The 23777-nt window shown below is 50.4% G+C and overlaps 1 protein-coding gene across 1 annotated transcript in view; it reads left to right on the top strand.

Annotated features, from left to right (window-relative positions):
* The window catches only part of LOC119101499 (LIM domain transcription factor LMO4.1), a 43060-nt gene extending 20084 nt beyond the window's left edge, over positions 1–22976 (top strand). Inside the window, exons 2-3 of the mRNA XM_037224838.1 lie at positions 8890–9146; positions 21451–22976. Coding sequence (XP_037080733.1) covers positions 8890–9142 — 253 coding nt within the window. The 3' untranslated portion in view covers positions 9143–9146; positions 21451–22976. The remainder of the gene's footprint in view (positions 1–8889; positions 9147–21450) is intronic.
* The last annotated feature ends 801 nt before the right edge of the window (positions 22977–23777 follow it).

Genomic DNA, 23777 nt, shown 5'->3' with positions numbered 1-23777 from the left:
AATTCTTCCGGAGAGTTCCCAGTTCCTACCTAGTGAATTTTGTGGGGTGCGTTTAGGCCTAGGGTGTTGGCGAACAAGTTGTAGCAATGGAATGCAACTAGACGTCGTTGGTCTGATTGTACGCTATTTTGGCTGTCAGCATGACCTGTTTGTCCCTGTTTGTCCCTGTTTCCGGTTGTGGTTTGATGACACGATAAACAGCCTGTGCCGGCAGTGTTCTGCAGATCATTTATCGATATGCATTGGAGGCTCCTTATCCGTGCGGACTGGATCGACGATCAGTGGCCGACAGGTGTTCCGCCTCACGATGATGTCACCTGGGACGATATTCCAACTCCATTTCATGACTTGTTGCGAACTTGGTCAGCATTCGTATGGAGCGCTGGCACGCTTTTGTAACCCATGGTTATCTTGTCTCTCTTCTATTAAGACCTGGGAACGTTGTCAACCGACTATTTTTTGTACATCGACAGCTTATTATAAGTCCCGCTCCGTTTTTGATAGTTTGACAGAAACCTCAATTCAGATAAAGCTCTAATCATATTCTGTAGCTTTGTCACCGTTGTTTGGAGACACCTTTCGGATCGTAAACACCTCATGACCTTACATCGTTGGGGACCAACTTATGTGTCACGTGCCGCGCGAAAGTTGGCACACAAATACAGGGTGTCAGTTCAGGGTTCCTGTGCTTAGTTATCGCCCTTCAGTATATGGGGAGGTGCTGTCACAACGACGTTGTACAGCTAGTATTGGTTTTATTGTCGATGCACAGCGGTTCAGCCTGTGCTTATGATCACGAGTGACAAATTTTTAGCAAGGTTAAGGAGAAAGTTTCGCTTAGAAACTTGTAAATCTGGAAACAGCAATCATTTCTTGTCACCCGTTTGGTCTCTAAAAGCGTCCATTTCCACTGAAAGCTCCCAGCTGTCTCAGCTGAGAGTAGTATACCCGTCCATTTTGCGTGAAATCTCGCTTATATTTCGTGTCAAGCATTGGTTAAAACTGAACAAACTGCTCTAAACGCAATGGTATAGCCAAACATCCTCTAAATGCTACAGTCACCTGTCACAGCAAAGAAGTGTATTTTGGGATCTTCCTGAGTATTTGTTCCCCTGAGGAGACTGGATCCATAAGAAATATGAGACTTACGACTCAATACGACGTTTTGCTTAGGTATTCCGCTGGGTATGGAACCCTTTTCCACTCCAGGATCCAGCTCTAATTGCCGGATGCCAACTCCGGATGTTCATGCCAACTCCCATCTCGTGTTTTCCTGGGATCCATGATCAATTTGGAAGACTGGCCGACCGATTTTCCTAGATCTTTTTCCCACTGGCCTGCAGAGCGATCCTTTGCGATACGGATTCCCGACTAGCCAGCACCGTCTGTAGCCGCGAATCTTCGCCCACTGTCTGACCCCGCTGGATGTTCGCTGACAGGCTGTCGCTGAACGCGGCGTGTCGAGCGAGGCGCCGGTTATCATCACAAACTGCAGCTGGCGTCAAAGGGAGCAGCGGCCCGGTTACATGCTGCGCTCCTTACCGTCCGTAACGCTGGAGCCAAACAGTTGTCGGTCCAATTAGAGGCGCGTGCGATGCCAGCCGGCCTGGTGCGTCCTGCTTGTTCTCTGCGTAACACAGTCCCGGCGCGGCAGGGGCCCCGGGCTGCCGCCCGCTGCGACACGCGGCCAGGCCGTGCGGCATCCCCGGAGGTTCTTGTTTTCGAATGTTACGGTACGAAAACACGCCTAGAGTTCGAAATGATGGCTAGTAACCAGTTCATGTTTGTATGGTTGTACAGTGATGTGGTGTCGTGGTGTTTGGATTTTTTACGCAAGATAGGCATAAAATGACTTGCAAGTGTTGTCCGATTCGCAAACAAACGTTTCGTGGGCAACAAATAGTCTCCAGTTGGGAATAAGGGGTTTGTTAAAATACTTGCGCTATTGATCAACTGCGATGATTACGGTGACTCGCAAAAACACGCGCATTGCTATGTGTAGATTCATCACAGAAAACCGCACCAAATACTTGCTTATGTCAATGGCTCATTGCAATCCACGGCTTGTGGCATCGCGCGGTTAGTTCAGATCTTGCACAAAGACGACTTGATGCATGGTTTGCGGCCTGGCGCGCGTGACTGGCTTCATGCATCGACTCGCATCTCTGCTGTTGCTGTTGCCGTAATCTTCTTTGTGGAGAGGTGTTGTGGGTCGCGTCGGACCCGTCTCGTTGCGACACCGGGGTGTGAACCTTTTTGCAGCTGAAGCCTTGTGCAGTTTTTTTTTGCAGCTGGGATAGTTGATGTTGATCTTGTTCACAGAATGGGGAGGGCTATGTTTTATTCACATTGCAATACTGCAGGAAAAATCACGCCTAACCAAAGAACATGCATGCAAATACCTCAGTAGGCATGGAACATAACTTCAAAGGTCTTGCCAGGCCGGGACGCTGCAGATCAATCTATTTTTTTTCTTTCGCGATCATGCTTGCATAATTTGCTCGCATATACGATTTTCTTTGTATAAGACTTCGACCTGTGGCCTCGCTTTGGTAGACAAACGTGAAATCTGCGGACTATTGTATAGCTGCCAAGCTGACGTACGCCAGCTTAGTTAGAGTTCTTGTTTAGCATTATTGGTCAGCCGAGAGGGTTAGGTACCGGTATTTGGGATCGGAACGCAGTAAGGCGCATTGGACCTGTTTAAGCGAAGCAGTGTGGTGCTTTTCTCATTTCTACATACTATTTGCTTAAGATGCGTCCGTTTTGCGTAACGCCATCCACGGACCGAACGACGCGTCGGTGAACGGTGAAATTTGGACACGACGTGCGTATACACGAGGCAGTTTTCCATGCGTAGATCGCGAGCACCTGCGGTCTGCGTGTCGGGCGTGGTACGCGGCGAAGAACCGTCTTAGGCCCATTGGTTTTGAACGGACGGCCCGAAAATGTGACGAAGTCGACGAGTGACAAAGTTGACAAGCAGCCGTTTGAAGCCGTGGCCACATCTTGACAACCAGGCGTCGGAACAACAGGAAATTGACGCTCTCAGGCAGATAACTTGAGTGGAGAATCGCTTGACACGAACTTTGCAGAACCACCTGTCACATGTCACGTGTACAGACGCGGTCAACATGAGTGTGCCCGTCTTTGCCCATTTGGCCGTCAAGTCATGTGTTCAGTACGAGTTTTTGCGGCGCACGGTTGCGCCGATAGCCGTCGGGCAATGCACATGTGCCCGAATCCTGGATTAGTGGGTCCCGGTTCGCGCCATATTGCCTTGAATCTGAGCATTAGGACAGTACGGGGTCGGACGTAATCATCACACTGATGTATGGTAATAGTATTATTAATATTGTCTATCGATATTTTCTATTGGTTATTATCTATGAATGGCGGTTATTGAGAACATATATATATATATATATATATATATATATATATATATATATATATATATTGGAAATATTAGAAATGCATCTATCGGTAATTAGGAATGTGGGATTTAGTCAAGTATCGTGCCAGCAAAATAAATGCGCAAGCGATGGCAATCTTAATAGGTTATAACCTAAATTGACCGCGTCCAACTAGCGTACAAAATGCCATGTCAGCCAAAATTAACCAAATCGAAGTCAGGCTAAACCAATCCAACCAGACCTGACCCATTTAAATCCGGCAGGCCCCCTTCTCTTGCCCCCCTCTCTCCCTCCATCCCTCTCTCTCGAGCATGTGCTTTGTTGACTAGATTTGCTTACTGGTGGTAGTGATTGAGGATTAATCAGGTCTCAATTAGGCTTTAGTTGTGACAATTTAGTCACCGGATTTCAAACATGATATGATGCAGCACTAGCAATACAACATGACCACAGTACGAACTGGTTGTCGGTAAATTTGAATAAATGCACTCCAACAGAAAACCCGTGAAACCTCGACAATAATCGCATGTTTGAAATTGTCGAGTGCCCAATCTTCAGACGGTGTGCTTCTTCATGTTTCGTGTACATTTCCACCGCGTCGTACGTACCTTGCCGCACAAGCATGACATGTTACTGCTGCATTGACGGCGCGACGGCCATGTGAATGGGCTCGTTTGACTTTAATTGACACTGGAGTCTTCTTCTTTTATTGCGAGACGTCCGGTAAGCCGCTGTAGGAGTGGCCAGCCCACACCTAAATGGCCATGGCTTGCCGCTGCTAGGGGAGTGCGCTCATGACTTAGGCGCTGCTGTGCGGACCGAGTCAGTATAGGGCTGACCGGCACTCACCCAGGTGATGCGGTGCCCGGACTCGGGCCTAAGCCTCCCTCGCCGCCACCGCTGCCGCCGCCGCCGCCACCACCTCAGAGTTTCACTGCACCTCTTAGTTATGCAAAAATGTGACAGCCATTGAAGATGATATCTGAGTGGAAGCAGTGCAAAACCCGTTTGCGGGCTTGCAGGCCCCTAGCGCGCCGTGCCGCGCCAATGAGAATGGTTCTCCGCTCCACCTGGTCGGGTCGAGTGTGTCGAGATGGCTGTCCCGCCCACCTCAGGTGTGTGTGGTGCTGTTGTGTGGAAAAACGCCGCCTTTGCCACGCATCCAAGGTGGCCACGCTACTCGGCGGCTTTGTAGGACGGGGTTGTCCAGTCTGGATGCAAGAATCAAGCGCGCTATGCCCATTTTGGCTCGGAGAGGAGTGAATATCAACTACTGAAACCTTTTTTTAAAAGATAGGAACATTTTAGATTACATTTTGATTGAGCACGTGTGCATTTGGATGAGGCGTGTTCGTGCATGGCAGCAAAGCTAGCTTTCTCGAAATGTTTCTTATGAATTCAGCTCTTGTTAAAATGACTGTTGAACACCAAACACGTCCATCCGACTGCTTGCCCGTCGTTATCAGATCATTTTTTTCCAAAAAAAATTACCGACGTTTGTTTTCCCGCGCTCAATGAACGAATCCAACAGCTATCGTTGCTGAATCGCTTTATGAGTTAATGATGAAAGCCCATGATACCGCCTTTTTGTTAGCAATGCGTTGTTCAAAACCTCAGTTGAAAACATTTTGGTCCAGCGGAAAGCTGCTGAGTTATTTTTCTGTGCGTGAGAAAAACTCCATCAGCTGTGAGCAGTCCCGCGCTAGCGGCGAATTCATCGGGCTGCTCAAACTGATTGATTAGGCACCAACGGCGTTATCGTCGGCCCCATATTTGAAGTGAAATAGTGCTGTTTACAGCTTTGACGCCGGGAATGGAATAAAAATGAATTGCCTGCGGTGTCCTTCGAACTACAAGGTGCACCTTCTTGTTCCATGTACTGCTGTGATAATCGGTTTCGGATATTCAGCGCAGAGCATTATGGTGATAGACCTCAAACATGTCTTTTTCCGCGTATTTCGCCAGCGCAAGTACTGCACGCTGCCGGAGGCAACGCAACGACGAAGGTGTGGTGTAGTCATCAAGCAATGACTCACTGAATAGCGCCATGGTAGAATCGAACGGCGCGTTGGCTCATCCATCAAAAGACACCTGTTTGACAAATACGCCATATTTTGGGCCGGCCCAGCGCTATTGCGGGGGAGCGACCTGATGACTGACAGCCCGTGGCCGGCGGGCACCTCGCACGTGCCCGCCGCGGCTGCCGCGGCCGCCGCATCGTATTGGTGCCCCCTCCCCCTCCCCCGAGGGCCGCGTTGTCGGCAATTACCGACATGGCCGGCGTGTCGGCGCGGCCGTTTGTCGGCGGCCTGGCCGCAGCGCCGGCGCCAGGTAATGATGTCACCGAAGGTGTCGGCTGAATGGCCCCAAGCCGCTATCGCTTACCCGGCCACCATCCCCCGCCCATTCAGACTAATGATCCCCGGGCGCTAACTTCTAATCAGCGAATCGGCTCGGGCCCGAATTGTTACCCCCATAATATTCTGCGTTCGTGCGAGCGCGGACCAGCCGAGCCATGCTAGCCGCCGTGTCTGGTGTGCGCGCGGTTGCCTGCTTGCTAAAGAAGGTGCAAGACGCGACGTGTCACGCACGTGCCGCAGGGACGCATCGGAGCATCTGCTCCAAGGCTCCGATGCTTGGTTTGTGCGATCGTCTCTAGACCGCTAATGAACCATCTGGTATGTGGGCCTTGCCAGAGCCGAGAGCCGCAGCAGTTGGTCGGAATAGAGCGGGATAATGCGCCATTTCCATTAAGAGCTATGAACCGCACAACGTGTTCCATTTGATCTGTGATGACTGAGCGCCGTTGGAACGAAGCCACGAAACAGTGAACCATTCATTGCGTGACCAAAGCTGTGAGAACAATGCCCGATCAACGACTGGACACTGTCTGGAGGAAGCTGTGAACAGTCCGGTTTTGCTGGTAGGGGGCTGTAAGAAGAGCCACGCGTGAGATCTTATGCGGACCACGAGGGGCACGTGCGCTTGTGGCGTGCTGCTTTTGGCGCCACGAACGCTCGCCGCTTGCCGGCGGGCATCTCTGGCCTCCTTAGCGTCCAGAAATGCGACCGCGCCGTCGCAGTGGCGCGTGCACTCAGCTGACTGCAAGCGTGCACGGCGCCCGCAGTACCACACTGGAACGCACTGAAGATGGAACTAGCGCAAATATGCGCGACTTGGTTGTTCAGATCTATGGTTCAGGGACACCGGCGTGTTGTGAGTTCAAAAGTGTCCACGGGATTCTTTTTTGTGGCTCTATGCCTCTCATTGGAAGCCCTTTTGTAATTTCCTTGCGTACATTGTTGAAGCTGATTAAACAGTTCGCACTGTCCATCACACCGCAATTTAGCTGCAATCTGGGTTGCCCAATGGTTGCCATAAGCGGATGAATCGTGAAATCACAGGAGCTTGTTATTTGCGTTATGTCATCACTATATATGGATTTCCAGCCACATATACGTAGCTAGCGTGCGTCACAGCTTGAAACCCGTCTCGGCACTTGTTGAAATTGGAAGCTTTTTTCGCCTGTAAGATTTTGGTGACGACGCAGCTGAAGAACATCATCGAATGTGCTGTTTATTTTTACATATCTGACTGTGTTCAGAATCTGTAAAACTAAAGCACGTTTTAATCGAAAGCGGTGTTAAGGGCGATCTGGTCATTGCGGTCTTGCGGAATCCGGGCCGGCGTGCGGCCGGCGACAACTCAACAGCGTGGCAGTTAGGAGTCCATTTTCCGCTTTATTGGAGCAGTTATGCCAGGTAATGGAGGCCTCATTGCTGGCTGGCATGCCCGCTGCATATTGCTTCGGCTTGTTAGGGCTGTGGATGGTGTGCCAGGTAACTGACCGGCGGACGGGTTGTCGTTTAGTCGCCATCGCTGATGCGTCGCACTTTGGCACGTGCTAACACACTCACAAGCGGCGTGCCGCTGATACCACGTTGAACGCCATCCATCAAAGATGTCGCAAAGAACTTGGACTGACCAGATGAATAAACTAATGACTTTGCAAAATGTACTGCCTGCCCAGGGTAGTACTTGGAAAAGGTTTGTGTGGAGCATCCGCGACCCCTATGCTAGAAGCCATGTCTGGTTGCTGGCGTGTCCAGTGATGATGGCTCCGTCGCGTTGTTGGAATGCATGTGAGGTAAAGTAGTGGAGGATTCTGTTTTGGCCGCGTTCCTTACTAAAATCACTGGAAAAACGGGGATGCAAAATATGCTATGGTTCGGGATGCATCCTGAATTCTACTTCGAGCTCCGTGCATACGACTATGCCTGTCCTTAGTCATCAAGAACGAGGTTGCATTGGGACAAAGTGCAGTTTGTGTACTCAAATCACTCATCACCAAACGCGTCGCTGAATTCCCAACTGCTCATGGTGTGCGTTGACGTCCCTCCCCGTTTAACAAAATGAGTAGCTACATTCGGGTTTGTTCCCATCTGATTCGTTCGAATGTTTTGATCATATCTAACCGTTGTGGCATGCAAGCGTTTATCTGACTCCCCGTACGCAAGGTGTTTGGGCACTCCTGTGTTCCTCCCTTTTCCTGCATCTCCTTCTGTTCCGGGATGTTTGGTCATTGCGTATCTTGCCCGTTCATCTGGCCCTCTACCCTGCGTGCAGGATGTTTGGTCATCATTGTGTATGGCCTATTTACCCCGACCCCTCCCTCGTTCGCAAGATATTCGATCACTGCCGAGTGTGTCCGTTTATCTGAACATCTCCTCTATCTTGACGATATTCTGCCATTTCGGGATGCGTAGCTGTATGTGACCCTCCTGCTTCACGCTGACCGGTTACTGTGGGCTACGTCCCTTCATCTGATCCCCTAACCCTATCCACACGCTGATCGGTCAGTGTGCGCTACCTCCCTTCATCTGATCCCCTAACCCTATCCACACGCTGATCGGTCAGTGTGCGCTACCTCCCTTCATCTGATCCCCTAACCGTATCCACACGCTGACCGGTCACTGTGGGCTACCTCCCTTCATCTGACCCCCTAACCCTATCCACACGCCGATCGGTCGGTGTGCGCTACCTCCCTTCATCTGATCCCCTAACCCTATCCACACGCTGATCGGTCAGTGTGCGCTACCTCCCTTCATCTGATCCCCTAACCCTATGCACACGCTGACCGGTCAGTAAGGGCTACCTCCCTGCATCTGACCCCTTAACCCATCCGCACGCTAATTGGTCACTGTGGGCTACCTCCCTTCATCTGATCCCCTAACCCTATCCACACGCTAATTGGTCACTGTGGGCTACCTCCCTTCATCTGACCCCCTAACCCTATCCACTCGCTGATCTGTCAGTGTGGGCTACCTCCCTTCATCTGACTCCCTAACGTTATCCACGCGCTAATCGGTCACTGTGGGCTACCTCCCTTCATCTGACCCCCTAACCCTATACACACGATGTTCGGCCACTGCGAGGTGTGTCCCCTCATCTGACCCTTTCCCCTCGTCCACAGGATGTTCGGCCACTGCGGAGTGTGCGCCGCCTGCGGCCAGGGTATCCCGGCTTCAGAGTTTGTTATGCGGATCGGCGGCGGCCTCGTCTACCACATCCGCTGCTTCTCGTGCTCCAAGTGCCACGCGGCACTGTCCCGCGGCGACCGTTACCTGCTGGTCAACGGCGCCCCCGTCTGCGAGCAGGACGCCAACAAACTCTTCCCGCCCGTCAAAAAGGGCAAGGTTGGCAGGCCGCGGCGACAACGCGACTAGCCAGGTTAGGATGGGAGCGGCAGGTGCGGTCAAGGGCACTGTGAGCACGGGTATAACAGGTATGGGCGTGCCATTGGACGCACAGATAAGGCCTGTGGACAATTACGGTAAACGTCGACGGAATGGGGCATAGGTTACCTGGTAAAACCAATGAGTAGTAGCGTGAGTAGCGCTTGCGACGGCCAGGTGGTGAGGTGCGGCCGGATCCGTGAATATCTAGCAAGTGCAGGACGGTTCCGATCTGTTAGGCGGGTGTCGGTTTTGGTCGATGCAGTGATATGTCACTTCCCGGACCGGAGCTAGGCGGTGTGCTTCAACACCTCCTATACTTCACGTCACCGTATTCATCCGTGGCATTGCAGCATAGAAGAATAGTTACGTAAGCCTTTTGTACACACCGCTTACCGCAGCGTAAGAGAAAAGGGGCACAGGTACCTAGATTTCCAGGGCAGGATATTTTCATTCAGCAGCCAATCTATGTGAGTACGTCTTCCGTTTTGTAGAGGCATCCTCAACAGCTTCTTTGGCGACCATGGGCTAGATCGACCTTCCTTCGTCAGTTCCTAGCTGTCTGTTTCTGCCTAGTACACGCACACGTGCAGAGCAACTCAAAATCGACGCCACTGTGACGTGGAAAGAATCAAAATATGGTTTGAGTGATAGTCGCTCATGAAACAAAAACTAAGGTATTCTTTCATGGCGATTTTTGTGTAGTCGTTGAATCATTCGCTTTCTTGTTTTCTCCTTAAATTAGCGGGCAGGCCGTCTTTTTCGCGAAATTTTAACTTAGCACGTGCATGTAACTATTACCATCGTCGGGTGCAGGCTTCAAAGCCGGTTTTCCCGAATGTTTCTTAAAGAGCTGAGATTTTCCATCCGAAACAGCAGTTTTGCAACTGAGGACTTCCGGCCATCCTTCTGTGTGGTCGCCATCGTCTAAAGCCGTGTCTTTCTAGACTCGAAGGTGAACCGGAATTATTTGCTCCGCTATACTCATGGTGACCAACGCACACTCAGGGATAGTTGCACGGTGTTTCGGTTGGAATATCAATTTTACGGTTGCAAATGAAAACAATGAAAAGGACAACCACGCGCTATGCGGCAAGTATTGTTGAAAATTGCCGGACATTTAGATTGGCGTATAACGCAACCATTGTGATCTGAAAGCAAGAGATGCAGGCTTTGCGTCCCCCACTCAGCGGCTACTGACGCCATTTGTGATGCAGCCGTAACACGCCACTTGCAGCCGTAACAGGCGTGGGTCATTGTGGAATTGGGAGAAGTGCGTTCGTGTTTAGGGGCAGTCGCGGCGATGTTTTACAAGGCACTCACGCTGAATAAAAGGAACCAAGACATCCAAATGTTCAATGATCTGCAATATAAATGTCATAATATGTATAAATGCAATGTTAATGCCTGTCGCTTCATACAAATCATAACCTTTTTAGAATTCGCATTTCAAGTAAACATTCTGTAGCATTGAAGGCTCTGTATAGTTCATAGCCTCTAAAAGTTGACGCCCTCCCTGTTGCAGTAAATGACAAAGCAAGAAGATGTATGTGCGTCACCTAGCGTACAATTGTACGTCACGACGTCTAATCGATTAAGGACGATCAGGCTTCTCACTCGTGATAATTCATACACAACATCGTGAGACTTTAAGGGCGCCCGGCAAAAGTGGATTCACGAACTCTAATCAGGGTCTATTCTTCAATCATATCCGTGCAAGTAAACCACAGTTAGTTGCAAAGTCATAGTCTACCATAAAATGGTTTTGAGAGTTTTGTTTGTAAAATGGAATAAAGTCTTACTCATTTTGTCAGCTACAATCGGTCACAGGAGTGCTCGAGCTCCGCCGCGGGTCATGAAATCCGCCATCTTTGCAAATGCTTTCGTTGGACCGTGGGCTTTTTCAATATTTGACGGAAAAATGAATACGTTATGAAGGTCATTGTTAACATTTCACTACGAACACGTGCCTTCTCCGTAAAGTTGAGAGAAAGTCTTGATTTTGTGTGTGCGTGTGTGTGTGTGTGTGTGTGTGTGTGTGTGTGTGTGTGTGTGTGTGTGTGTGTGTGTGTGTGTGTGTGTGTGTGTGTGTGTGTGTGTGTGTGTGTGTGTGTGTGTGTGTGTGTGTGTGTGTGTGTGTGTGTGTGTGTGTGTGTGTGTGTGTGTGTGTGTGTGTGTGTGTGTGTGTGTGTGTGTGTGTGTGTGTGTGTGTGTGTGTGTGTGTGTGTGTGTGTGTGTGTGTGTGTGTGTGTGTGTGTGTGTGTGTGTGTGTGTGTGTGTGTGTGTGTGTGTGTGTGTGTGTGTGTGTGTGTGTGTGTGTGTGTGTGTGTGACGTGACGTGACGATTTTGAGATACCCAACGGTCTCACGTTATATCAGCACATCGTAAAAAACGATGGAAAACATTATTTACGTGCAAGATACAGTGGATTAACTTATCATATCCGCCGATTAGAGAAGGACAGCACTGCACCAGCATCAGCGAAAATGCTCGCTGGCACCACCGTGCTTTCCGGAGCGTTGTGTCGTGCCGATCAATCTATTTCCAGATAGGAGGCTGCTACCATCGCAGCACGTGATCTGCACGTTTCTACACCTTGCTCAGCTTTATGGAAAGCGTACACTTCCTCAAAACCCTTTATTGCTTCATTCCATGGCCATGAACACGTGTCTGTCCATCTCGTTTGCAGCGTTTCTGTGCAATGTAACGCATCGCAAAGGCAGAAAAGAGTCCTTCTCTTTGTAAACGCAGAATTCCACGTTTCGGTCGTAACGTAGCTGTGCGTCATGAAATGTACGTCGCATGGTGCTGCTATCTTGCACTTATCTAAACCAGGACATTGCGTTATACAAGTGGGAATCTGTGCACTTTTTGCGAGTGTCGTGTAGACTATTGGTGTGGTAGATTTGTGTCGTGTTTATTTTCGCCTCACAGGTGATACAAGTTACAAGTCCGGTTATAAGTTGTAAACAAAAACAAAAACAAGCATGGCTAGAGCGTCCCATATGTGAATGGGTATCAAGTAGAAGTGGCTTCTTTTCTGCTCGCATGCTCACACTACACAAGCTAGAAATGCGCAAGGCCGTAGTTCCGCTTTGTGAAGCTAGGCTCTGGTGTGACCTATTCATACTGCAAAGACAGCTCTAAATCGTATGAAGGACTATAACACCGTATTTCAAGATTGCGCCATTCAAAACGTTCCAACTTAGCGAAAACCTTGCCACTTAGGCTTTGCGGCTTGAGGTAAATCCCGCTGGCTGTCGGCAGTGCCAAAGCCTTGCCACCACGCTTGAGAAATTAGGTGGGCCGTTCAAACTGATTGTCTGTCCGCCACCAGACTTGTGTTTCGCCGTCTTATGTTTACGGATTTAACCAGTGTTATTTTCCGCACCTGAAATTTGATAAAAACTGATTGTTCATTGCATGCTTTAGGCTCCTCAGGTATGGTGTCCTGCACCACCCACATTGGTCACGAGTCGCGTGCGTCTATGCGGAGCATTTTTTTTTTTGTGGTGCCAAGCTTCAACTTCGTGTGTGATTTGCCGCAGAACTCGAATAGATCACTGTACATGCCCTCACCTGAGTAGCCCATGCGTGATGCCGACCGTCAGGGCACGTCCCACCGCACCATTCATTGATGCGAGACAGCGACGGTCTGTTTGCATGCGTCTTATCCCCTCCATCAGCTGTGCTGGCCGGTGTTAGTACCACGGATCCAGCCGTCCCAGCGGCGACGCCCAGGACGCCATCTGGTCGGTAGTTATACATGGTCTTACAATATGCAGCCACGTGATCTGTCCCCACCCCGTGCAGTTACATAACCACGTAAATGTTTGCTTGTAGGCATATCGCTGCTGCAAAGGTACTCTCACGCGGTCAGTATGAAACGACCAGTCGTTGCGCTCAATCAGTGACGTCATTGCCTGAATTTCCTTATGCTGGTCCAATTCCACCAGTTCGTGCCTGTCTTACATCAACGCTGAAAAAGTACATTGTCTAAAATGAAGTTTAGCTGACACAGTACACCATCTGCAGGCGGCGTGGTTCCGGTGCGCACCACGCTGTTAAAGCATAGTGTGGGGCCAGGTGTGGCTAGATCAGTATATCAACATTGTGACCAGACAACATAGCTGTTGTAACTCATGAATGTCAAAATCACATTATGGCCAGCGTCTTACTGCAGTTGCAGTAGATGGCGGCCGTTGATTTTTAGAACTTGGCCCGTTTTTGACTGGTTGGCGACTGGTGACCGGTTGACTTTGGCTCACAGGTCATCTGCTTGACATGACTCACGCTTTAAAATGTTACGAAACCCAAACGATCAACCACAGAGATGGTGAAATATCCGTCGAACCGCGTCTGACTTTTCTACCATGGTAGATGAAGGGCATAGGACCTCGAAATCCCTGCCGTATGCAAAATGGCCTGCGCGCTGTGCAGCAGGATCGCCGGCATGGTCAACCCCTACCTATCCTGTCCACACACTACAAATAAACTGCTTAATTTTGACGGCGCTGTGAGCATGGTATACGGTTAATGTACTAAGAACGTTTGGAGACTTGCTTAATATTTTCATTCGAGGAAATGCTACAGTGAGCAATCAAGATGCGTTCGACCTGTGTCTGCGGTATTTGATGTTGATAGGATGCTCTGTGTATGCGGTGCTTGATGTTGATAGGATGCCCTGTTAAACACATGAACCATTCGAGGAGGGGAGACAATGGGATGTTTCAAAGCTGATAACGGCGATGCCGAAGTAATTATATCTGGATCCCGAGACTGCTCGGTTGCAAGACTGTCTCTGCCTCTTTCCAAACCGGTTGTGGCAAAATAAGTAGGTAAGTTGATTTAACAGTCACGTGACTATTTGTGCTTGTGTCTGTGTTGGGAACCGACTAGACGAGAGCCGAGGAGACAACCGTTGTTGTATTTGTGCTTGTGTCTGTGTTGGGAACCGACTAGATGAGAGCCAAGGGGACAACCGTTGTTGAATGTACAAAAGATTTGTGATTTGTGAGTTAAACGGACTAGGCGTTCATACACATCTATCGAAATCTGAACCACGGAGAATATTGATTGTCCTCATTGTATCGTTCTTCATCCTCTAAACACATTTATCGCCTCCAATCACCTTGTCTCTATATTGGCGATGTTCGCTACCTCCCCTTTTGCTGGCGCAGCTGCAGACGCTGCATTTATACGTAAAGGTAATTCAGTATTCATGAAGCTTTTACACATATTAGATGGGCGGTCGGATGATAGCAGGCCGCTACCGGCAGACAATTTGTAAATACATCCTCTAATTCCGTGTACCATCTGTTCATAGCCCAACTCTGCGGTGCAATCAGAATAAAAGCCACTCGTGGTGCTGATACCCATCTAGGTAATGGAAGCACAATTGAATTTAACGTTTTATTGGTCCTCCAGGGAGCCTGGCTTTATTTAGTTAATGGGTTAGCCTGCATTATAGCGTCGTTATAAGGCGAAATCATTGAATTATACAGACGAATGTCCAGGGGAGCAGAGCAGCGCACCTGACGTGGCGCGTCACGATTGGTGGCTGCGGGGGCCTGGCAACTGGGCCGCCGGACCTCACAGCCCGGCCGCGGTGCGGTCCCCGGCGCCGGGCGGCTGCACCGACCTTGCGGCACGGCTGCTGCCTGGGCTTCACGGCTGTGAATTCCACACAGCTAGCTGTGTGGACTTCGCAGCCGTTCCGCTATGTGGGCTTCGCAGTTGGGCTCATGCACAAACCCCGCAACCGGCTGTCAGGTGAACGCCATGCGAACCTGCGGGATGGGGTGGATGTATGTTTTTCACGTGGGATTTAAATATTTGACCTTGACAGCAATGTGCTATGTAGTATCACCTGTGGATGAAACTCTGACATTGACACTAGGGCGCAGTATTTGGTTCCGCTTTGTCATTCAACTATGATGATAATGATGCTCGAATTCCCCCCCCCCCCCCTTCATACACGAAAGCTGCTTTCATTCCCCAGGTGAGGTCACCAATGTCTAACGGATAACAGCTCTCGTGGAAACAACAAGTCAAAGGCCGTTCTCAGGCATCTGTATTGTATACACAGATATTGCCTTTGCGGTTGGTAGAGATAATCCGCCCCGTTCATGTTCCACCACACTTGTTTCCCCTCCCATCGAGGTCTGATGACAACACAGTTCGGGAATGCTGCAAAAGTGTGCGCCGCCACACGGACGCAGATATGCTCCTTGAAATGTCGCAAGTCATGTGGGTGGGACTCACTGGGGGCAGGGGTCGGCCACCGTGTCGTTTTTCCGGGTGAGGTTAAGGTACCCTGATTCTAATATTTCATTCGTATATTTAAAGTTTTTACGCTAAGTTTCGAATTCCCATCCAAGTGAACTTTCGGCGACAGTGAGATATTCGTTGCCAACCGTGTCACGTTGCTCAATAAGGTAGCGTATTGAGAGGATGCTTGTCAGTCTACTGAAAAACATGATATCGAAGAAGCACCGTGCAAGAGGCCCGTGACTTTTAGGCGTGAATTAGATAATTGTCAGAGGTTGAGACTAGACGCAATTTTTCAGCACGCCAACACACCAATTTCTGACCCGCAAGAATCCGTGAGCCTTTGGCTGGGTCGTGGGCCAGACTTGGCGGGGTTTGCGTGCCAAAAAATTTTAGCAGGTGAAATTGTGTTCTTTTTTGCTATTCTTTAAGTTTTAAAATCATGACAAAGCCATAGTGTACTGCCAAGCGCGACACCACCATGAAACGAACATTTTTTTTTTGTTATTTTGCACAGCGGCACCCCAGTGACAGAAACCCCGTGACAGACATGACACACCAGTAAACCGGTTTTCGCAAATTGAACAGACTTTGAGCAAACATTTCGCTGGAAAATTCAAGAATAACCCAATTTTTTAGAACTATAGCCTGATTTTATTGAACAGCAATTAGGTGGGTCATTATCATAAATGCAGCTGCACACTGCGCTTAGCTGATATTGACAGGGTGTGTTGCACTCAACCTTCTTGGTTTACACAAACACCATACCTAGATAAGACAGCAATAATAGCCTTATTCCTCGGAGAAAAACCAGGAGAACGAAATATAGATGCGTGGATATTTCGACATGCCTTTATCGAAACAATAACAGAAACCTGTTTCCTCACACATGCACCTACACCTTAAGTAAAAACCATGCGTCACAAAGCACAACCAATGTCCATGATCAATGCAATATATGGGAAACCCTGAGCCTTTCATTACCCCAGCTTTACTCACTTGTCAATACAGCCTGCAGCTACTGGTGTATCAAATTGGCCAACAGTCGTCGAAGTTAAAACAAGTGGTGGCGTGGAGTTTGTGTATCTATGCCTGCAGAGGAGGCGATTTGCCAGCACAAATACAGGACACTAGCACAATACGGTTTTCCCTGACTGCGACTGTTACTAATTTGTGCATATTTTCACGCAGGCTTTTGTTCTGTCTTATTTGTTAATTTTTCCAGTATTCTATCCGTATGCAGTTTCGTGTAGAAAAAAATGTGAACATATGACGTCAATGAGGCACTCGATAACGATCAATATGTGCATTCTGCTGGTTTTCTAAGATGCAGAAAGAGGTCCTCGCAATGTTTTTACAACTTTTGTTTCTTTTCATATAATTTTTTGCAGGATGTGGGAATATATCACGGTTTTTGACGGCATTGCTAAATGCCTATGATGTCGCTGGAGGGGTTAATGTTCGTGGACAAAATAGTATTACCACCCTTGCCTTCACGTGGCTTTCATCCAACATCACATACAGCCGCGCAATGACTGTGGGCTGGAACGTGGATAGGGGTAATAGAGAAATGTAGGTCATTTCAAAGCTGCCATGTGGTTTTTATGTATGTGGAATGGTTGCATGATGTATCTACTTAAGGAAAACAAACACCATATAGGTGGCTGGCTGCGGTTCCTCAATGAGAAATTTGATATTTTGGCAATTGGGGCGCAGTCGAAGAATGATTGAGCTTACGTACATTGTAATGAATTGACACCTCCCATGACTTGAAACATCCAACATTGTGTACCCTGTCAGTGCAAAGCTATCAGCTCATGCGTGCAATTTTAGAGGAAGTGAACTGTGGTCTATTTATATGAAAAAGAAGGGTAAAATCTTTGGAGCATTTTGATGAAAGACGAATTTCATTTTTATCCTTTACCCATTCCTTTGTAGTTGAAATTGCTATCACGGTGCTTAAGATCTACTTTGGTGCATTACAAATTATATTGTGCAGGTATTTTGATTGTTGGTCTCTGAGCGACATCACTGGTGTTAGTAACATGCAATGTACAGATGACAGTTGCATACCATTTTATGCACACTTGTATATAGATCGGAAATTAAGGTGAAATGATAAGACGCAATTGCAATAAATTCGTACTTTCGGGGATCATTGCGGATCAGCATCGTAGCATATTGGGTGTTTGCGGGCTGGATCACGAGTTCGGCGTGATTGGCTCGGCTGCAGGCTAATGTTTTGGAGAAAAAAATTACGTTCTTAGTTGAGACCCGCGCAGTATAGGAGCGGCTGCTGCACTCGACGCATTGGTGTTCTGCAAAGGGGGAGAGCGGGGAGAGCAGAGGAGAGAGGCCCGCAGCTCGCAGCGCCCCTCCGACGGCTGGCGCGGTGCGCTAGCCCGGGCAGAGGAGGGAGGCCCGCAGCTCGCACCGCCTCTCCGACGGCTGGCGCGGTGCGCTAGCCCGGGCAGAGGAGAGAGGCCCGCAGCTCGCACCGCCTCTCCGACGGCTGGTGCGGTGCGCTAGCCCGTGTGGTATTGAGTCGCTCGGCCTGTTTCCGTCTTCGAACTCAATTGGAGAAGAGGCACCTCGTATATCTGGGCAGAACACGACTTAGAAATTATCTCAGCAATTTGGCAAAGTGCATCGATTAAAGTTTTATTATTCGGACGTGTTTTTTATTATTCTAATGTTGCGCCTTAACGATTTCGTCAATAAAGTCGACTTTAATTTCGCTGACATTTACGAGGGAATTCTAAAGGGTTCTCAATCTTGTAAATTTGTTTCGTCCATCGGGTATTCAATTTCCCAAAGAGCACAAGCAGCAGTTTGGCTCACTTAGGGATTTTGTCCATTTCCATTTGGGTCCTTGATGTCTTCTAGGACCCATAGCAGCATTTGAGCCGATTGAATAAAACGTTCCTTTTGCATGTCCGACGGCGGCAGTCGTCCGACGTGGTCGTCGCGCCCGTTGTCGGGGACGGACGGAGGGGACGGGAGAACGCTGCGCGAGACCGGGCGTCATCGCCGATGTCGCCCATCCAGAACGCCCTGCGATGCCGAACCGCCACAAATGTCCCCCTGTAAAGCACGTCCAAACGACGACAGTGTCGCTGAGCTGTTGCTGGCTCTCGTCGACGACAGATGTGGAGCCGCCGTTCACATGCACGTCCGCTGGCGTCACATCAACCACTAATGCTTACGGGCCGGGGATTGCCCCTGAATGCCGCCGATTTGTCAGGGTTCGTTGGGTTCAGTTCACTGGAAGCGCAAACGGGGGTATCGCGTATGAATATGTTAAGTATGCATTTGGGGGTACCGTAGTCGGCCTGCGTTTTTAGATTCTTGGGATCTCTATCGCCGTTGAAGATGTCCGCTGTACACAGGCTTTGTTAGGCGGTGCTCGAGGCCACTGCTTCCCACACTTAACATATTCGAATCGTCCCTGTATCACTGACCTGATCACACTGTTGTTGATCACACTGATCACTGATCACACAACACTGGTCACACTGATCACATTGTCACGCGTATGGCCGCCGTGCCTACTGATGCCTAAATCCTCTGCATCCCATGTGTCCCTGTTTTTGCCCCCGCTTCCTCTCTGTCTCCATCTCTGTTCCTGTCTCCTCTCACGTCTCTCCCCGCGCCCATCTCTCCCGTTACCCTTTTCCCGTTCACCCGTCGTGTTCTTCCTCATGCTCTCTCATTTATGCTCTCTCTCACGCTCTCTCTCGTGTTCTCTCATGCTCTCTCCCATGCTATCTCTCTCTTCCTCTCTCTTTCTCTCTGTCCCTCCCTCGGCTCGTTAGATTATACACACATTTTTCTTGCATACATGTTCCGTATTTTACACAGCCCAGGTCTTTTTACATCAGATTATATCAAACTGCGGCTAGGCACAGATATTGAAAATGAAGCATCACTATCTCTAAGTCCTTCCGACAACACGGCAATTCGCTCACGTGCCTCGATTCAATGTTCCATAAAATCCGTTCATTGGGTGCTGGCAGACGTGGTGTTGGGTGCAGTGTCAGGCCCGCCCGTCGGTACTCGCCGTTACTGCGGTGCAGTGTCAGGTCCGCCCGTCCGTACTCGCCGGTGTTGCGATGCATTCTCAGATCTGTCTTTTCGAACTCGCCGTTGCTGCGGTGCAGTGTCAGGTCCGTCTGTCTGTACTCGCCGGTGGTGCGGTGCGGTGTCAGGTCCGCCCGTCCGTACTCGCTGGTGGTGCGGTGCAGTGTCAGGTCCGTCCGTCCGTACTCGCCGTTGCTGCGGTGCAGCGTCAGGTCCGCCCGTCCGTGCTCGTCATTCCTGTGGTGCAGTGTCAGGTCGGCCCGTCCGTACTCGTCATTGCTGCGGTGGCGTGTCAGGTCCGCCCGTCCGTACTCGTTGGTGCTGCGGTGCAGCGCCAGGTCCGCCCGTCCGTACTCGCCGGTGCTGCGGTGCGGTGTCAGGTCCGCCCGTCCGTACTCGTTGGTGCTGCGGTGCAGCGTCAGGTCCGCCCGTCCGTACTCGTTGGTGCTGCGGTGCAGTGTCAGGTCCGCCCGTCCGTACCCGTTGGTGCTGCCGCCGCTCGTCACCCGTTCCCCAGTCGGGAGTGGGGCGGTCGGCAGTGCCGTGCTGCCCAGCCACCCCTGTATAAACAAGACGGCGCGCGCCCCGGGGGACGCGCCGGCCCAATCCTTCTTTGCCGTCTAAATAATGCAGTCGGAGATACATTAAGGTAACTGGAACGTCGGAGCGAGTTAAGTGGCGTCTTGCGCGTGTCGCGTTGGCGACCGGCTGCGATGGGACACAGCATGGGGACTGGCTGAGGTGGATTGGCTGGGTCCAGGCGGTGACTGATGAGATAGCCCCCAAATCAGGGGCTGGGCTAGGAGTGATAAACCGTTGTGTGGTTTACGATGGTTTGTCTGGAACCAGGAGTTGTCAGTATGTGTGGTGTCTTTCGTAACTCTTTTCCACGTTTCATGTCTACTACGAAGCCGTCGATGTCCATTGTGAAAATCAAATACTATACGTATCCAATTCACATACATAAAAGTTCAGAGGGGTCAATTCTCATTTTGGTTCGTTGAAGCTGATTTGTGGTCGTAAGGCGTTACGTCATTCGGTTAAAAATTGATGTCTGACAGGGTGACTGGTGACTGATTTCCCATAAGACGTTCCCGAAGACTTACGGGATTGTACTACCGCATTGTGTTACCATTCCGCTGCGCAAGATGCATTATTTGGCCAATTACCTGTAGCGAAACTAGATGAGTGCGGAAAGGTAGCGGTTCGCCGTTCCATCCCGTAGGTCAACAAGGGAACATTGCTAATGGGGCGCTTTGTTCCGTTCTGGTCGTCGCTGCGGCTGCTGTAGTTTGAATTTTCTGTTTTCCAATAGGCCTAAGTGGCTCCATGAATTACTGTTATGTTTGTATCCACTTGCGCAAATCTACTCACGAGGATTTCATTTAATTTGCTCTGTTCAACCATCGCCATTACATGTGATTGGACTTTGATAACGACCGTCGCTTTGAAATCGCTGTCTGACGCTTCAAAGCTTCCGGGAAAGCGATAATTAGAGTGAATCCTTCCTGCCTGGTGCTGCTTGAATTTTGACCCTATTTTCGACTTACTAATTTCAAAATGGAAGCGTCAGGGTGTACTTTACGGAATTAGAAGCATGCCAGAACGATCTCGAAAATTAGAGAAGGACGGGGAATGGTGGACGCTTTTAGCTCAAGCTAGAAATGTTTCTTTCAAAACATTTCTAGGAAAGGTTCGGAAAAGATGCTCTGGTATGGTCAGAAGTTGGCGATATTGAAAGATACCATGTACCATCACCCTAACGCACGCTGCCCTGTTCCAATCAAACTGTTTTCAGCTGTTGTGCCCGCTGACGTTCTTCCCTTTCTCCATGTAAAACATGATCCACGTGCCCAGAAACAGTCAGCGGCGTGCCATGCAAGCGTGCGCACGCGCGCGACGGTCCCTGACGTTCGTCACGCTGACTGTGATCTCCCTGTCGTTGCAGATACATTTGTGTGTTGGGCTGCGCGGCTCTTTCAGCATGCCATAGTCGACGCGCCGGTCAGCGGCGGCGGCGGCCCGGCGCACCTGCGACACGGCACACCCGTCCCTTACACGCCGCGGCGCGGGACGCCACTCTTTGTTGCTCAATGGGGGTCTGCGTCACCAAGTACTGACCGTGTTTAGTTTGTTGGGTGCATTGGTGGTGCACGCCGTCGCGCCGGTGTAAATCGTGCGATCGAAGCTCGCTGTGTGACCCAGTCACCGCGGGCGCCGCGGCACCGAGCATTCGGCGCCGGTGGTCGGCATGCCTGCTGGTACTGCGGACCAGGTCTAGTGGCCCCTGATCACACCGCACCACGCCTGTCCGGCTGGGGTTGTGCTCCGTTCGTCGGAAAAAAATTTGTTAGGAAAGTGTAAGACAACAGTGACAAGCTGCCCCATTTGGGACTTGATCGGGATGACCCTTTTCTGTCGTCTGTCAAATGATGTCGTTTTAAAGAATTGCTACTGTTTTCCCCCTTCTCTACCTGAACTATAGCAATCACTTTGTGTCTCTGTGCCAGAGTTATGCGTTTTATCAGAGAGAGGGGTTATTTTTAACCAAGACAAAGGCTTTGGGGCGGTACATGCGCCAGTCCAGCCGGGCGCACATGTGGCGTGCACCCATCTGACCTCGACGTGAGGGGACCCCACTTATCTTCCCCACCGGCGGGAGTCGCTCAATCGCAACACGCGCGCCTCTCTTGATCTGGGCCCGGGCTGACCGCTGATGCGCGAATCCCTGCAAGGATCGCACAGCCCCAGCTGGCCCCAGCACGGAGGGAGAGAGAGAGAGAGCAATAAGGATGGCCCCAGGCCTCAGAACATTCCACCAAGTAACGGCTACATTCCGAGGTTTTTGCGGGTGGTCGCTGTGTGAGCACCTGGGCTCCACGTTTATCAGTGTGTTGTTTACATTGTGCTCGCGCTCGGGTGTGTGCGTGTGTGTGTTCGAGTGCGCCCGCTTGGTGTGCTCGGTGTTCCCCGGGACCTGACGTCGCGCTTGCCACTGCTCCAGCGTTTTGTGGGGTTTCCGCTTGTTTTGGAGCTTGTCAGCCACTTCTGTGGCGGGAGCTTATGGTGAATTTAGCACGTGGCTGCAAGGCGAAGGGCAATTAGAGACTGCAGTTTGCACAGGCCACATTCATTTCATGACAATTAGTGTAACGTGCGGCATTTTAAAACAGCTGGGATCTGAAACGCGAGTGCCATCAAGAGGATGTTTTGCTTCGCTGTTTTGCTTTGTATAATGTGTGACGTTTTAGTAGTGCAGGCTATTCGTACAATCCCGAATCTCTGGCGACCACTGAACGGCAACTGTATCCGAGACTCCTCAGCACAGAGAACCACCTGCGTTTGTTGATGACATTCTTGTTGATGTATTTGACGCGGGTTGTACGGCAGTATTAGTAAGGCCCACTTAAATAAATGTGTGGACATCAGTATCCCTAAATTGTTTCAGAACAGTAATAAACAATGCGGCCATTGTGAACGCTTACGAAGATGTGAGCTGTTCTCATTCCGCTAACGGGGCATGCTTGTGCGGATGCCTGAATTTGTAACGGGTCTGTTGAAGTTGACGAGTAGCTGTCCGCCCATGCCGAGCGCCACTCGGAGCAGGCGCAGCGGCGGAGACTACCTGCACTCGGAGCAGGCGCAGCGGCGGAGACTACCTGCACTCGGAGCAGGCGCAGCGGCGGAGACTACCTGCACTCGGAGCAGGCGCAGCGGCGGGGACTACCTGCACGCCGGAGCGTCAGCCTGGGGAAACGCGATCTCCGGAGAAGAGTCGTGGGCTCAGTCTCCAAATTGTCTCAAGAGAGACGCCAAGCCGGCTGCCGCGGCGCTGACGCCGCCGAATGCCTGCGGTCGCGCTCATTGCCCTCCACGGAACACACGTGTCTCCAAATGCTCATCCACTCACACGGTCGATCAGGCGGGGGATGGGGACGGGACTTGTAAATAGAGGGTGTCAATTGTGTCGGCTGCCGCTGCGCCCCGTCCTCGTCGATCAGGGTCGGAGCGAGTCAGCCCGCGCGGGGGCGACGCTGCGAGGTACAAACGGCCGCCGCCGCCGCAGAAAGTGCGCCGTCCGAAATTAGCATTGTCACTCCCATGCCACTCGCAAATCAATAGCAACGCGACGCGACGGCGATTAGTGTTATTACCAGCGCTATTAGTTTGATTGTTTCATTTGCCAAATTGATGATTTGATCCGCGCCGTCGTTTTATGAAAGTAAAACAGACAACATGTAATTAGGCTGGGGCGGCGGCGCGGCGCGACGCGTC

This window comes from Pollicipes pollicipes, unplaced genomic scaffold (assembly GCF_011947565.3).
Source record: "Pollicipes pollicipes isolate AB1234 unplaced genomic scaffold, Ppol_2.1 Scaffold_4881;HRSCAF=5763_pilon_pilon_pilon, whole genome shotgun sequence".
NCBI lineage: Eukaryota > Metazoa > Arthropoda > Thecostraca > Pollicipedomorpha > Pollicipedidae > Pollicipes > Pollicipes pollicipes.
Note: the sequence above shows the minus strand (reverse complement) of the source record. Positions and strands in the feature narration are given on the sequence as shown.